The sequence below is a fragment of the Bufo bufo genome, chromosome 2 (assembly GCF_905171765.1).
Source record: "Bufo bufo chromosome 2, aBufBuf1.1, whole genome shotgun sequence".
Lineage (NCBI taxonomy): Eukaryota > Metazoa > Chordata > Amphibia > Anura > Bufonidae > Bufo > Bufo bufo.
Genome location: NC_053390.1, coordinates 196,069,283 through 196,086,718, shown reverse-complemented (window position 1 = coordinate 196,086,718; position 17,436 = coordinate 196,069,283). Strand labels below are relative to the sequence as shown.

The 17,436-nt window shown below is 45.2% G+C and overlaps 1 protein-coding gene across 1 annotated transcript; it reads left to right on the top strand.

The window, feature by feature from the left end:
* Nucleotides 1-216: 216 nt before the first annotated feature.
* On the top strand, nt 217-9,545 carry XBP1 (X-box binding protein 1). The gene is given in 6 exon segments (XM_040416009.1): nt 217-495; nt 4,006-4,102; nt 4,788-4,913; nt 6,213-6,290; nt 6,293-6,376; nt 8,031-9,545. Coding segments are annotated over 6 exon segments (1,203 nt in total). The 5' UTR covers nt 217-301; the 3' UTR covers nt 8,655-9,545.
* Nucleotides 9,546-17,436: the final 7,891 nt, after the last annotated feature.

The window sequence follows — 17,436 nt, the reverse complement described above, 5'->3', positions numbered from 1 at the left end:
AACTGACTGGAGGTAATGGCCGCAATTAGCTCTGGTGAATAATAGCGCTCCTGTTAGAAAGCAGAGGGGGCGGGGCCCGGGCATAGTGCACCCCCACAGCAGGAGTGGGCCGTCCTGTTCTTCAGGTTTTCCTCCATAGGCCTGCATTGGGCGTGTCGCGTGACATCACTGGACTTGCCCAATAGGGAGGGGACAATCTCTGTAGATATGAATGGTCGCTGCCCTCAGTTCTGCGTGTAAGATTCTGCCGGCTTGTTCTCCCCAGTTCTCCTCTCCCCGGTCCTCCCCCCAATACCCGGACATGGTGGTCGTGGGAGCCTCCAAAGTCATCTTCATCCCTGGAAACCAGTGCGATCAGAGCGATTGCAACTCCCTGACGTCCATCATGTTACCCATCCACAGCCCGTCCAGCCCGGAGTCCGCCAGCGGCGACATCCCTGCGAGGAAGCGGCAGCGGCTGACCCATCTGAGCCCGGAGGAGAAGGCGCTGAGGAGGTGCGGATCAGACCTGGGTAGTGTGTACTGGGGTGGGGGAGGAATAGACGATCACAATGAATGGATCGATCCCTGGATATGATGGAGCCTTCTAGAATCCACCTAATAATCTGTCACTGTCCTCCTCCCTGATAAGATTTCCTGCTGTCAGCAGTGACTCCCCAGCTGTTACCAATGGGACCCAGAGTAGCCTTCAGGCTGTTACCAGATCTGATCCATCCCATGTCCTCAGCCTTCTCAGATCCTGCTGGAAATTGTGGCCCACCAGATCTTGTATCAGTCATAGGACTTTTTAGGATTTTGAAATGAGGGATTTGTCACGGTTTGTTTTTTTATTTGGAAAAAGTTGCAGTTGTCCGTGACCAGCTGGGACTTGTAGTCAGGGAAGGGGTTAATCTGCAGGGAGATGGCACATGTATGGTCCTGGCATTGTGACTTCGGACAGTAAGTGCCCCCGCCCTGCCTTCTCAGATGTAATGGGGGCTGTGGAGATTCCAGTAAGGGCTGCAGTGTGGGAGGATGTGAGCTGCCTGCGTGGCATGTGGGGGAGCTGGCTGCCTGACGTCACAGGGAGCCGTCATCTGGATAGCTGCTCGCTTTACGCCACTGGCTTCTTCCTGGAACTTTTAACTTGCGCAATATGTGACATTTCTTTCCCATGTCACTGCCGGCCATGCTGCGCGGTATACATACTCGTATTTGGACGCATTAGGGCAGTGAATGTGGATATTGTTGCCTTTTAAAACGTTGGACATTCTGTACGGACGGCCATTCAGGGTATTGGGCAACCTTCGGCACTCCAGCTGTTGTGAAACTACAATTCCCAGCATGCTCCATTTATTTCTATGAGAGTTCTCGGAAGAGCAGAGCAAGTATGCATGCTGGGAGTTGTAGTTTCACAACATCTACTGTGCCGCAGGTTGCCCACCAGATTACTGAATAAGTAACAAGACCCTCGTCTGTGGACGGAGGGGTGAAACCAGATGCTAGTGGTGGGTGGTGAGCCTGAGCGCCCTGCGATACCCGTTTTGCTTTGTCAGTTACTTTCCTTTAATCCCCTGAAGACAAAAATAAAAACTGCCGGCGTCACGGTAAGCGCCCGCTCCAGAGCTCAGAATAGCTTTGTGTCGCTGGCAGGCGGCTAAAATGAGGAAATGAAGTAAAGATTGGACAGAAATGGCCCCCACGCTGAGTACATGTGATCAGGCCTGTTGGCTGCTCACTCGTCCTGTGTACCTTTTTGTTCCTGGTCTGGTTTCTAGGAACTCTTGGTATCTGAGTGCTGCAGGGCATGTCCTATAGTGGATGGACATCTGCAGGACCACAAACGGTGTCCTTGACGCTATGTACACAATGAGGAAAGTGGGGCAGTTGCCCATAGCAACCAAACATGCCTTTTTTAGGATAAGATCTGGAATCTGGTTGCACCAGTTTAGTTAATGTACCCCAGTATGTTTCTCTAAATTCAGCCCTTGTCCCATGCGCAGTCGAGTATCCCTCAGTTTCTGTTGTTTGCAGGGGGCTGGCCTCTCTGAGGAGTTCCGGTTGCTTTGGTCTTCGGCAAGAGTTTTTTGGTGGTCTGTTTTCCTAGCTGTAAAACGACAGTGAATTCTTGTCCTCGGTGTTGTCACCAAACCTCCAGTGTTTGTCTAGCAGCAGCTTGTCTTAGCCTTGGAGACGGTGATTTGAGAACTCAAGAGATGTCACACTGGTTACATTCATAAGTGTACGCAGTAAAGTACCTTGAAAGTAACCTCAGTAACAAACCGCTCCTCTGAGACTCATTAAAGGGATTGTCCAGGTTTTTACTATTGACCGATCCTCGGGATAGGTCATCAATATCGGGTAGGCAGGGGTCCGACACCCAGCACTCCCGCTGATCAGCTGTATGAGGAGATGGCGTGCGCACGAGCCATCTTCCTTCTCTCTCTTCTTGTCGGCTGCTGCTGTCTATGGCAAAGATCTTAGACAGCAGCAGCCGACAGGAAGAGAAAATGGAGACTGCACATGCAGCTGATTGGCAGAGGTGTCTGACCCCCGCCGATCTGATATTGATTACCTATCCTGAGGATAGGTCATCAATAGTAAAAGCCTGGACAATCCCTTTAACATATGGAGTTATGTGTATTACTAGCGCTCCATTGTGTTCTATGGGAAGTAACAGAGGCTACTGTTTCCGATAAGAAAGGCTGCACACGGTGCGGGTTAGTGTGCAGAAAACCTGCAAGAAATCTGCACCAAAAGCACACACACAAATCCTCACTATTTATTGCGGTTTTGTGCAGTTTTTAAACCGTTTTTGATGTGGATTTGATGCAGGTTTCCCGCCGATCTTATCCTTCATTCTGCACAATCCGGGTGAAATCCGCACAAGAAAAACGCAACAATTGACATGCTGCAGATTTCAAAATCTGCAGGTCGATTTCCGCACCTAAGACAAAAGTAAAGTGTACGTGAGATTTGTCTAATATCATACCCTTTGCTGGTACTGTACTACGCTGAGGTTTTCCCCACAAAATCTACGCAGAAAAAATGCATAATCCGCACCGCTGAAAATCCGTTCCATTCATCTGAATTGGATTCAGAAATCCATGTGACGCCAAAACAACCTCATTCAGACAAATGGAATTGATTGTCAGTCGCAGAAATTTGCCACGTGGGAACGCACCCTAAGGGGTTGGGGCGAGGGCTGCATGGTGACTGCTGCCAGTTGCTATTTAATATAGAGAATATGGTGACGCAGAAACCTAGCAGGGTGGGATTTTTGTGTATTGTCGGGTCACATTCGCCATCATTAGTTGCGATGTAGGCGCACAACATTGCCAACCGCAAGCCGCCAGTCGCCAGTCCTAGCCTAATAATTGGTTGTGATCAGCCACTCCATTTAACCATTATATCTGTTTCTGGGAAAGCTGGATGGCAACTATATGACTGCCATTGCAGTACCAATGGATGTTTCTGCTTGGCTTTCCCATAGCTTTGAATTGGAAATCTGCGCATGTAATCGGTGATATGGCGGGGGGCATGTGTTCCTACACAGATAAACCACCTTCATTCTAGGAAAGCTGGGTGACAAGAGCTGCAGTAATCGCCCTATGGGGGGGGGGGGGGGCACTGCTTCAATAGAGATCATGTGAACTCTACCAGCTGTACTACACAGGGGTCATAGTCGAGCTTGTACTTGAGCCTGATCTGCTGCGATACGGGCACCTGGCTGGGTACAGGCCATCTGTTTATCGTCAGCAGTATCATTTAGCTGATGCAACCCTCTGTAATGAAGGTGCTTGCTCCTCATGTGTTTCACATGTTATGTGCTGGAATTATGAGGCCCGCCTGTTCCTTTCCTTTGAGTCTGCTAGAAATTCCCCAGTTAGTAAGCTGTAATTACAAGATAGATGTCCCATATGTAACCCTCTACACATGGTGATCGTTATGCAGATTCCTTTTCTGAGTGCTTGCCTGAAGGTTCGGCTCCTTATCAAAGACTTCTTGTGGTTTTTTTTTTAATAGGAAATTGAAGAACAGAGTAGCAGCCCAAACCGCACGTGACAGGAAAAAAGCCAGGATGAGCGAGCTTGAGCAGCAAGTCTTGGATCTGGAGATCGAGGTAATACAGCGGATTTCGTCGTCTGCCTTAAATAAACTTGTACCCTGTAAAAGCAGATACCTCTGAGGAACCAATACATGGTTAATTCTTTCATTCATTTTTAAATTTGTGGACCTATTCATGGACTCTGCATTTGAACAAGTCTATCCACGCAGTCCACCCCCACATCAAACAAGACTGTTTTTGGTATGTTAATGCCGCCACCTCTCCCTGCCTGCAGCCACCCTATAGAAAATAAGTGGAATTTCACTCCTTAGCCTTCACCTGGTATTGCCATCTTCCTGTTAGCGGTGGTTCTTAATTATCCATTTAATTGTCCTTTCATAGTCCAGGGTATAATTTGCTTGCACCACTTTTTAAGTCCCACTGTATGTGGCTGTGGTATATTTTGGCTCCATATAACATTACAGAGCCACCATACAGCATCTCCATAGGTCCATACTAGGTCCGTACAGTACTTCCATACACCTCTGATTCCAAAAATAGTATGAAAAGTATGGTTACACTCTCCATCAGACACCATTTTACAAAGCTTTTTTTTCCTAGAAGTACTGCTTCCAGGTGAAAATAACTCAATTTTCTGGAGCACCATATGTTGAATGCCTATGTGTGCATGTTCATGAGGCCCTAGCATTATGGTTCTTTCTGATGAGACATAACATTTATTCTTCTCGTTGTCTTACAGAATGAGAAACTCCTGCTCGAAAATGAACTTTTACAAGAAAAGTCACATGCCTTGTTGACTGAAAACCAAGAGCTACGACAGAGATTGGGCCTTGATGCCCTGGAGGTGAAAGAGGAAGAAGTTGAGGTGATTATCTAGACCATCAAGTGAAGCCCACGTTTCACCTGTTTCTGTTGAGGAAGTGTAGACTACAGACAGTTGGAGTATGGTTCCTGTAACATTATTTAAAGGGGTTTTCCAAGATTTTAATATTAATAACCTATTCTGAGGATAGGTCATCAAGATCAGATCGGCGGGGGTCCGACACCTGGCACCCCTGCCGATCAGTTTGAAGAGAATTCTGCACTCGTGCAAGCTCTGCCTTCTCTTCATTGTTTACTTGCTCGGCGTCGACAACGCAGCAGTGAGCAGGTGTAACTACAAGAAGCCGTCCCGTTCACTTCTAAGGAACTGCTCGTTCCTATACGCTTGAATAGCAAGGAGCTGTCCCATTGCATTGAATGAGACGGCTTCTTGTAATTACACTGCTCGCGAGGGCGAGCAAGTAAACCATGAAGAGAAAGCAGAGCTTGCACAAGCACAGCCTTCTCTTCAAACGGCCGATCAGTGTGGGTGCCAGGTGTCCGACCTGCGGCAATCTGATATTTATAACCTCCCCGGAGGATAGATCATCAATATTAAATGCCCAGAAAACCCCTTTAATTAATGAATGTAATGTTCTTCCAGCAGATTGGCTTCTAATTCTCAGAAGAATGCAGCTGGGTTTAAATAAATCTCTTAATCTGTTTCTAAAAAAACCTTGTGCCATTTGAGTGTTGCAAGGCGCAGAAGAGATTTTCATATTGGGTTGTTTTCTGCAGTGGCTTTCAGTGAACTGGTAGAGCTTGCAGTTGATTTCTAGGTAACCATTCACATGAAAAAGGCTGCTACGTAAGTCTGGGTTTGTGCAGAAAGTGAAGCTTTAAAATGAAAAACTTTTTGTATCGTTTACGAAGTTGAGAACAGCCCTGAGGCAATACTCTGCTTTATTTGCATTGCCACCTTTGTCACACAAGCTGTACGTCTAGATTCCACTTACTTCCTTGAGCTAGCAGGAAGTAGGCTTCTTAGTAAATGAGTTTACTGGAGTTGCCAAGATCATGCATTTATTAGCTTTGCATACAATGGAAGGTGTGAGGAAGGATAATTTCCATAGACACGCAAGATTTCATAATACAGCTTGTCAAATCTGAAGACACTTGGATATATGCCAGGTTGGTTCTCCATGCTGGAAGCTTATTACAGTCCTAAACGAGAGGCACGATCGTATTTGGTAATTTCACCTTCTGTGGTTTCCTGTTTCTCCTGGGGAAAGGTTATGACCGGTGCGCTGTTCATTTTACTTCATGAAGTCATCTTGTGCTCATACTGTCTACTCTCCCATAGGTTCTGACACAGTCCAGAGAAGATGAGGTCAGGCCGGTGACCGGGTCCGCTGAGTCCGCAGCACTCAGACTACGTGCGCCTCTGCAGCAGGAGCAGGCCCAGGTGTCCCCGAACTTGACCATGTCTGCATGGATTCTGACAGCCCTGATTCTTCAGACTGTGAGGTGAGCACCAGGGACTCTCTTCTAGAACATGCCGTCCATTCTGAACATGTTTTTCAATAATAATAACGTTAAGGCATCTATAATATGCTCTGCCATAGGGAAGGTAATGGGTGCAGATGGCTCCTTTGATTGGCTCTCACTCCTATGGCATGTGTGGTATCAATTAAGCTTCATCAAACATATGGATCAGTTTGCCAAAGCATTATATGACATTTTTTGTGACTGATACTCTTTATTATTCATGTTAGGCCATAGTTTTAATAATACATTGTACAATTTGGGATATTAAAGGGACACTGACAGGCCAAATCAGCATATATAGTTAGATATATGACATTACAGGTCTTATACAGTCTTTTAAAAGCATATAAGTATCCCCCCTGTCCACCTTTATAAAGAGCGAAATATAAAGTTTTATAACCTGCTTCTCCGGTCAGCAATCTGCCCAAGGGGCGGCGTTTCATGTGAAAATGCGCCCAGCCAGCCTTCCCAACTGCCGTTCTGAAGCCCCGCCCAGCTCATCAATATTCACTTCGCTGGGCGGCGGCTAGAACTCTCCCCAGTCCCGATCCTGCGCATGAGCAATTCAATTGTCTATAATTAACCCCTTTGACGATGTGAGTGAGCAGCGCTCTGAAGCGCTGCTCTGAACAGTGCATGGCTGAGGCTGCAGCTGCCTTGAAGACGCAGGCAGGCTGTGTGTGTACGCAGGCGCGATCTAACCACGGCGGGGCGCAGGCGCAGAAGATTGGGCATTAACGATGCCCGGACAATTGAATTGCCCATGCGCAGGATCGGGACTGGGGAGAGTTCTAGCCGCCGCCCAGCGAAGTGAATATTGATGAGCTGGGCGGGGCTTCATAACGGCAGTTGGGAAGGCTGGCTGGGCGCATTTTCACATGAAACGCCGCCCCTTGGGCAGATTGCTGACGGGAGAAGCAGGTTATAAAACTTTATATTTCGCTCTTTATAAGGTGGACAGGGGGGATACTTATATGCTTTTAAAAGACTGTATAAGACCTGTAATGTCATATATCTAACTATATATGCTGATTTGGCCTGTCAGTGTACCTTTAAGTCTATATCAGTTTATAAGTTTTGTCATTTTGATTCATTTGAACTGTTCTTTGACTTTTTTTCTCCTAAAAAGTATGGTATCTGTTCCCTTTGCATAATGGTGGCTTGCTGTGTGCGGCCCTAGCTCCCACATCTGTCATGGGTCTTCTTCACTTTAGCAGTCCCCACCCTTCCACTGTGCAGTTGGTCTCCCCTCTGCTTTTGTTAACCTGCGCTGTTGGTGGAAGGATACACATGGGTTAGCAGGAACAACAAACAGACTTAAATCAGTCGAAAGATTAAAACAATAAACCATTAAGAAGGTCACATAATCTGCTTAAACAATTGAATGACCTTTAAAATCTAGATAGTGCAAAATACTGCATTATTGCCAAATAAAACCTCACAATGTTCTTCACCGATCTAGATTTTCACTATTTGTACTGTTGAGAACATATTTGATTAAACTGAACAATTGGACATTGTCTTGGGCTTGGCTCGTTTAACACCATAGGGTTATTTAGTGATTTGGGCAACTTTTGCTATATGCAGTTGTAGCTTTTGTAACTAACTAATGAGCATACATTCTGTTTTACAGTCTGATATCTTGCTGGGCCTATTGGAAAGCCTGGACCCAGACATGTTGCTCACCTATGAAGAAGACTTATCATGGAACCAGCAAGAAGCTAGGGGAGTCGAATCTGATTCCATATCCTCCACCCCATCTTTTCCTTTGGGGACCCCATCAATCAAGCTGGAGGCCATTAATGAACTGATCAAGTTTGACCACGTCTACACAAAGCCTCTTTGCTCCGAGGAAGACTCCGAGCTAGGAATTGAGACCAGCGTTGTTATTAAAACGGAGGAAGCATCCTTTAATCCTTGTGTTGTCCCCATCGGCGCGAAGGAGGAGTTGCAAGAAAAGGAAGTCCCATCTAGCATTGACACACAGATCTTTTTGATCTCTGCTGAAAACATTGTGGAAAAACCAGCAAGTCTTCTGGAGACAGGCAGTGACTCTGGATATGAGGGCTGCACATCACCCTTCAGTGATATGTCCTCTCCTTTGAACTCTGATCAAGTATGGGAGGACACTTTTAACACTGAACTTTTCCCTCAGCTTCTCAATGTCCAAATGCACCAGTCCTGTTCTCCCTCCCCTCTTGATGACCCCACTCTCTTCTGGAATCCCAGCCCAGACTTTGATGATGAATCCTTCTAAACACCTTTCTGCGTTCTCCAACTGCCACAAACAGACTATTATTTATCTTCATATCGGCTTGTATTTTTATGATAAAGATTATATTACTAAAGTATTGTATGGTTCAAATTCCAAGCGCAACAAGTATGTGCCATTCTACCGCTTTATTAATGAAGTGCGCTTGTAAAACCCATTCTGACCTCTATGTGAGTTCCCAACGATTTACTGAAAATGTTGTAATGTCTAGTAGACTGTGGCGTTTGCCCTAGAGGGCTTATCGATGGTGGCTGATTCCGGCGAGGTTTTTCTCTAGTACCAGCTGTAATACAAGTTCTTCATGCTGTGGAAGTTTATCTCAATATCTAGCCACATCTAATCTCTGAAAAGTACAGCACTTGCAGTTTTCCTGATGAGCAGCTTGATAGGTTAGCTGGTTACTTGCTAAGAGAACTTCCCTAGTAAGAATTGTTTCGAGCCTGCTGACATTTTAGTCCTCCAGATTATTCAGGAGAACGTACAAATATCACATTATTGCCACTGCCTGACAATGGAGAAAATGTAGCATGTGGTCACTGCATCAATCTAAAACCTGGGACCAACCTGCCAGCGCCACCGGGACACCATCTAGTTAACGTGTCAGCATAGAGTGTGGCTTAATAAGGAAACATATTGGGTGTTATTCCTAATGTTAACATTTCATACAGATACAATCTGTATACAAGAAATGGGCATTTTACTTTTAATCCCAATACTTTATTTTATTTTTTTTATTCCCCATTTGTTGCCTTCTTGTCAAAGGCAGTTTTTACTTTGTACAAATATGTTCTTTGTATATAGATTGGTTCTGCAATAAGGGGTAGTAAGCTTTTACTGAAAGTCAGCTATGTAAAGTTCAGTTACCCCTCCCCAGCTCAAATCTATATATTGTGAAATTTACTGTGTAAATGAATTCCCCCCCCCCAGGTTTATACCCACCCTTCTGCCCATCTTAGATTGAAGTTGCTTCCTCCATTTTAATATTTAAAAAATATATATTAAAAAAAAAGATTTAATATTTATTCTGGGTTGTGTTTTTTTTGTTCTTGTCGTGTGTGTGTATATATATATATATAATTTTTTTTTTTGTTTTTTTTTTTTCTGGTTATGTGCCTTCACAATTGGTCTTAAAAGCTTGTTAAGCACTTCCTCAGCTCATCAGACCAATTACAAGCCATATTTTAACATACGGTTCTACTTTGCTGAATTTAGAATGCCACAGGGTTATTTGGTGATTATTTATTTGGGAGTCTGTCACCAGTTTTGACCATGCAAAACTCCAGACAGTAATACCTTTTGTGGACCTTTTTCTCATCAGGAGTAGTGTAAATATGAAGTTTTATTCTGCCAGATTCTTCTTCTTCTTCAAGTGCTCAGGAGGCAGGCTTCCTTGCTTTAACTCAGGGCAGGGGCTGTGAAGCAGCTCAGTGCGGAGGGCAGAGTGACCTTCACAGTGAAGCTCCACTTCCAGTTCATTTATAAAGAGCAGAATTTGACAAAATTCAAAGTTCATATTCTCACTACTACTGATAATAAAAGCTCCCTAGCTCTGTTAGCAGTTTAGCGTATCAAGGTGCTAACAGGCTTCCTTTATGTTTAGGAACACTGTGCAGGTTTGGTGTTTTGAATGATGGCTATCACTGCTGAAAACAACCCCCCCCCCCCCAAACACATACACATTTGGTTCTGCTGAGGGTCAATGTTGTGATCTTAGTGGGACTGTATCTGAAGGAGTTTATCCCTGAAACTTGCCATATAACGGAAAAAGACATCTTTATTACAGCACTAGTGCCTGATTTATTTATTCCACATTTTCTTCTCTTCTCCATACTACGGTTTCTGCATCACAGACCTGAACTTCTTGACAAGTGACCCCTGTGGCACCTGCTGCTTTGTACGAAATACGCACATGTAGTTTCCATTTCGTCCACCATGACGGCTCTACTATGAGATTGACCCTTGACCTCTGTAGGGGCAGGAACACACAGAGTTTAAAAGGCCACCACCCACACTCACCCTCAGTGTTTCCTGTCCCTACGGGGTCAACCACACAGAGAGCCCTCCTGGTGGAGGTGAAGAAAAGTTTATTATTTTATAAATACCTGAGGATTCCGTCCTCGTCCCCTGCCCTCCTGCGGTCTGGTCCAAAGCTGGGCAGGGGATCCATATGGAGCCGATCTCGCTTCTGCACCAGGAGCCTGTATCCCTCCCCACAGTGCGGTCCCCCTTCCCTATGTTGAGGAAGCTGACCGCAGGGAAGCAGCATGCTGAACGCCGACAGGCAGCCTCAGCATTACTCTCTGCGGCTGGAGGCGGAAGGGGCGGAGCTTGGATCGGGCGCACGGCGGTGACGTCAGACGCCGGACTGACTACTTGTGGCGGCAGATTCAAACAGGCAGTGGCACCGATCTTCCTCCTGGCGCATACAGCACTAATGTCTGCTCCTGAAGCCCCGGACGCCTCTACAGCCCAGATGGACTCTGAAACTCCCTCGGCTACTCCAACAGTGAGTTCCCCTGTGGGGAAAGACAAAATGATGTATCCTTTTTTGACTTACTTGCTGTTTTGTCTATTGATACCTGGCTGCTCCTCTCTTATAGGGAGTTAAAGAGCCCAGAACAAGGTCTAAAGTTCAAAGATGTGCAACTTGTAATAAAAAGCTTCCTGAGAATTATAAAAAGAAGCTCTGCCAGAGTTGCATAAAAGATCTTATAAAAGAGGAGCAACCGTCAATTTTGTCCGAGGTCAAAACGCTTATTCAGAACGAAATTAAGTCCTCTTTGGCCTCCCTCAGATCAGCCCCGTCTACACCTCCTGCTGCAAAAAAACCTAGATTATCCGCACCATCCTCCTCTGTTTCGGAGATTATGGACGAGGGGGCCTCCACCTCTGGACAGAATGTGGACTTTGACGTTCTATCAGAGGGGGAGATAATGGAAGATAGTAAAAAATATTTCTTTTCTTCCGAGGATATGGAGGAGCTATAGGGAGCTGTCAGAGCAACCATGGGGATTGAGGAGGTGAAAAAACCAAGGTCCGTCTTAGACGAGATGTTCGGGGGACTCAGAGCAAAAAAGTTAAGTTTTCCCAATGAATGAAAATTTAAAAGACATGATCTTAGACGAGTGGACTGACCCCGAGAGGAGACTAGGGGTATCTCGTGAATTCAGAAACCGGTTGTTGTTTGATCCAGCGGACGTCAAATTATTTAACGAAACCCGCAAAATTGACATCCAAGTGGCGAAAGTAGTTAAGAAGACTTCCCTCCCATTTGAGGACTCTTTACAACTACAGGACCCAATGGAAAGGAAAGCCGACTCTCTCCTAAAAAAATCCTGGGAGGCAGCTATGTTTGGGGTCAAAACCAACATAGCCGCAACATCGGTCGCAAGATCTATGTGTTTTTGGCTTAACGAACCAGAAGAACATATCAAAAACAAGACTCCTAGAGAGGAAATATTGAGCTCTATCCCACTCCTCAGATCTGCCATGGCCTTCTTGGCGGATGCCTCGGCGGAATCGGTGAGGTTCACCGCTAAGGATGCGGCCCTCACCAATTCCGCAAGGAGAGCTTTGTGGATGAAAGCCTGGGGAGGGGATAGAGCATCAAAAGCAAAACTATGCTCCATAGCGTTTTCTGGGTAATACGTTTTTGGACCCGTATTAGACTCTATCCTGAAAAAGGCTGCAGACAAAAAAAAGGGGTTCCCGGAAGAGACCAAAAAGAAGCCCTTTCGTTCCTCCAACTCCCAAACTAGACCCTATAGGGGCAAAGGAAAGGGGGGTAGGTGGAGTTACCAGAAGGGGGGAAAAGGCAGAGGTTACCTTCTTAACCACCAAAATAAAGATAAACAATGACGCCAGAGTAGGGGGAAGACTGCGGAATTTTCTGTCCCAGTGGGAGTCCATTACAAAAAATCCATGGGCCCTAAATATAATTCGGGATGGCTACCGGATAGAATTTTCCTCAGCCCCTCCAAAGAGGTTCAAAATAACCTCTCACAGCCCAAAAATAATAGAAAAAATCTGGCAGGGTATCCTGCAACTTATAGACTCAGGCGTTGTGACAGAAGTCCCAAGTACAGAAAGAGGAAGGGGTTATTATTCCAGTCTATTTCTGGTACAAAAACCAGATGGTACCTTCCGCACTATTATAAATCTAAAAGGATTAAACAAAGCGGTCGCATACAGGAAATTCAGGATGGAATCCGTAACATCCATCATTCCCCTGATCAGAACAGGAGAATTCATGACGTCCATAGATTTAAAAGACGCGTACTATCACGTCCCCATAAACAGATCATCGCAAAAATTCCTCAGGTTTGCCCTAGTGGACAGCTCAGGAGTTATAAGACACTTCCAGTTCACCGTGTTACCCTTTGGAATCTCATCTGCACCAAGGGTATTCACAAAACTAGTAGTAGAAATGATATCCCCCCTGAGAGCAGAAGGGATAAAAATTTTCCCATACTTGGACGACTTTCTGGTCCTGGGACCCTCGGAGCAGGAGACAACCAGCATTACCAGAGACCTGATGCACAGATTTTCTGAACTGGGGTGGGTAATAAACCTGAAAAAATCAAGTTTAGTCCCCTCAACCAAAATGAAATTTCTGGGGGTAATACTGGACTCGGTCTCCCAGATGACATCCCTCCCTCGGGAAAAAATTACGTCGTTTATGGAAAAAACACAAAAATTCCGAAGTCAATCCCAGTGCTCCATTCGCAACGCCATGAGCCTCCTAGGCACAATGACCTCCTGCATAACAGCGGTGTCTTGGTCTCAGGCCCACACCAGGATTCTCCAATCTTGGATCCTGAGAACTTGGGACAAGAGACAGTGCTCGCTAGAGAAAAAAATACCCATCCCGAATCAGGTAAAATCAGATTTAAAATGGTGGACGAAAAAGGAAAACCTGCAAAAGGGTGTACCCTGGGTAAAAGATCCGGAGATTCAAATAAACACGGATGCAAGTGGTACGGGATGGGGAGCAAAAATAGGCTCGATAAATTACCAGGGCACTTGGTCGGACGCCATGAGAAAATGTTCCTCAAATCACAGAGAACTGAGGGCAATCTGGGAGGTGCTGAAGGTATCACAGGACAGGGGCTCCGGAAAACACCTAAAAATCCTCTCGGACAACGTAACAGCCGTAGCATACCTGAAACATCAGGGTTGCACACGATCAACAAGCTTAAAGGAATTGGCAGAAAAAATATTTTCCGGGGGAATGGGCCCTAAACTCAATCGTATTCGAGCAGATTACCAGGAGGTGGGGGACCCCCAAGATAGACCTGTTTGCATCGAAAAAGAACGCAAAGGTCCATCCCTTTTGCTCCCTAAACCCAAGAGACAACCCTTGGGCGACAGACGCATTTTCAGTCAGGTGGTCTTGGGATCTAGCCTACGCCTTCCCCCCTTGGCCATTAATACCCAGGGTGCTGCAGAAAATAAGATCGGACCCAGTAACAGTAATACTGGTTGTCCCGTACTGGACAAAAAGGAATTGGTTCCCAGTGTTAAAAGAACTAGCTCTGGAAGAACCCTGGATAATCCCCCCACAGGAGGACATTATCTCTCAGGGTCCAATTCTTCACCAGAATCCAGGTCTTTTCAGACTATCGGTCTGGATCCTGAACGCGAAATCCTAAAAAGCAGAGGGATATCAGAGAAAGTCATAAACACCCTTAAGTCCAGCAGGAAAGAAGTTACTTCTGCAATATATCTTAAGATATGGAAAAAATATTGTAGTTGGCTAGGCCAGACTCCTCCCGTAAACTCTTCTCCCAATATTAAAAAAGTGCTAGACTTCCTCCAACGAGGGTTAGATCTGGGCCTTAGACCAAGTACTCTCAAAGTACAGATCTCTGCTTTGGGGGCTTGTTATGATACGGACCTGGCCAGTCACAGGTGGATAAGGAGGTTCATAAAAGCTGCCTCAAGATTGAGACCTTCCCTAACCCCTAGGACGCCTCAATGGGATCTAAACTTGGTCCTAAAAAACCTTACGAATTCACCTTTTTCTCCTACGCAGGATATATCTCTCAAACACCTATCTTTAAAAGCAGCCTTCCTAGTGGCAATCACTTCAGCCAGACGTCTGGGTGAAATCCAGGCGCTGTCCTGCAGGGAACCATACCTCACGATCTTCCCGGACAGAATAGTTTTACGTTTAGATCCAGGTTTTCTCCCAAAAGTGGTGTCGGACTTTCACAGAGACCAAGAGATCATCCTTCCATCTTTTCCCAAGGACGACCCATCACAAGATCAGTTCCAGCTCCTGGACGTCCGGGATACTATCATACAATACCTGGACTCAACAAAAGAATTTAGGAAAGATGATAACATTTTCGTTCAGTATGGGGGTCCAAACAGGGGGAAAAAGGCATCCAAAGCCACGATCGGAAGATGGATCAGATCTACTATTTTTTGCTGCTACCAGAAGTCGGGTCTAGATAGCCCCACGAATATAAAAGCTCACTCTACAAGAGCTATGGCGTCTTCATGGGCAGAAAGAGGAGGTGTTTCCCTTGACAGGATTTGTAAAGCAGCCACCTGGTCGAATATAAGTACTTTTATCAAACATTACCAGATTAATGTGTCAGCTTCTGCGGATTTAACCTTCGGTCAGAAGGTTCTACAAGCAGTTGCCCACCCTGTTTAATAATCTGGTAGTTCTCATAGTAGAGCCGTCATGGTGGACGAAATGGAAAGACCGTAATTAGACTTACCGGTAATTCTGTTTCCTTGAGTCCACCATGACGGCCCAGATTTCCCCCCGTGAGATTTAAGGAGGGGTTGAGTATGAATTAATACTCAAAAAAAAAAAAAAAAGTATATATTCATATACTTGCCTAGGTTAAGGCTACACCCACTTGGTAATTTGGAAAGCACTGAGGGTGAGTGTGGGTGGTGGCCTTTTAAGCTCTGTGTGTTCCTGCCCCTACAGAGGTCAAGGGTCAATCTCATAGTAGAGCCGTCATGGTGGACTCAAGGAAACAGAATTACCGGTAAGTCTAATTACGGTCTTTTTGTTTCTATACTTGAAAGGTTAGCACCTCTCCTCCTTATATTTGAAGATATTCCTATAATGAAGTGTGCATAAACCGTCCATACTGATTTCTTGTGTTTAACCCATTAATTATATGGGTTTTATTACATATAGTTATTATGGACCACCATAGTCTTGGCTTTTGGTTGGCTTTTTACTGGGTCTTTGGAAAATGGCTTGTGGAGGCTCCGTCACCTGGATCAACCCTACCCTACCAAACATATAGCCTGTTAGGGTTGATGACGCTGACAAAAACGATACCTTTCTTTCTGCTGTCGGTGGTGAAAAATGAACTAAAAAAAATATGCAAATGATGTATTTGAGCACCAGGAGGCGGGCTTATGTGTTTCCAGCACCGCTCCAGTGACACCCCTGGTGATACATAATCGCGTCCCTCTGCTGTAGTTCACGTCCCCTACCTTTAGTTTGACAGATCCTGACTTGTGAAGATGCACTTGGAACCTCCATATGCACTTTAGTGTGTCGAATGAACCTGCTGTTCTTGGCAGATTTGAACAACAAAAGTATAATGTGTATGGACAGGTTTATAGGAGCCATTTGGTCTATTCACATCACTTTCAGCAGTCATTTTTATTATCACAGGCAGGATTAGAATGACAGATATCACCTCTGTACAGATAACACAGGATCCACCATTCACAATAAGGGATATTACATTTTATCAACTCTTTCCTGACCTCTGCACAGGTCATAGAGCATGCCTAGAAAACTCTCCCATAAAAGTCATTGACTATTGTGTCTATGGCCCATTATCATGATCTGGAAATAGAGTAAAAAAAATCTGCAGTCCTAAAACAAAAACATTTTTAAAAAAATCGTCGCTATCTAATTTTAACTGGCAGAAAATAATATATATGTGACACATTTCCTTAAAAAAAAAAAAAAAAAATGCAAAATACCAGTAAAACCCCATCAAAGTTGGCCCGTGTCAATGCTCCCTTCATTAGAAATAAAACCTAATCCCATCAAGCTCTATAAACTTGTGAGTGGTTGCCATCCTGCTTTAAGACCACTTGTACTCAGTCTGGTTACTGCTGCCTTCTGCCGTTTCCCCTCTAGTCAGCAGATTTAAACATTTAGTTTTTTCTCCTCTTAATCTGATTTATTAGACTAAATTCAAGGATTAAACCAGAAACGTACTAATTTGAGGGAGCTCACCAGCCGTTCACCCTACGGCATCAACCAAATGCAAGCAATATACCAATAGGACTGGCTCTCGACAAATCACCCGCACTTTACTCAGCGTGTATATAAGCATACATTAAAATATTATAATAAATACATCACAACAATATACATCAATTAATGACCCAGGTGTACATTTTGCGGAGCTCACGCATAAAGAATATATACAAAAAATAGATTAAAAAATAGCCCAACAGATTTGCTGAAATTCTGTTGCTGGACGGTAATTCATTCAGTCAATTATGTTGTTTTTCCCCGGCGCTTCCACAAAGGCACTCCAGGAGGGTGTCCCCGCCTCCCCAGGACAGGAAACAACGTAGAAGCTTAAGTTTAAAAGGCCCCCTCCCCTTACCTGCTTCAGTTTGTTGTTTCCTGTCCTCGGGATCGCGTGGAAGCCACTCCTGCTACGGCGGGGGTGAATGCGCACGGCCTGGAGGATTCCCCTGTTCGGGAGGGCCGTGCAGAGGTGGGGGTAACAGACTGCCCTGCACCTTAGGCGTAAGTCCGTCC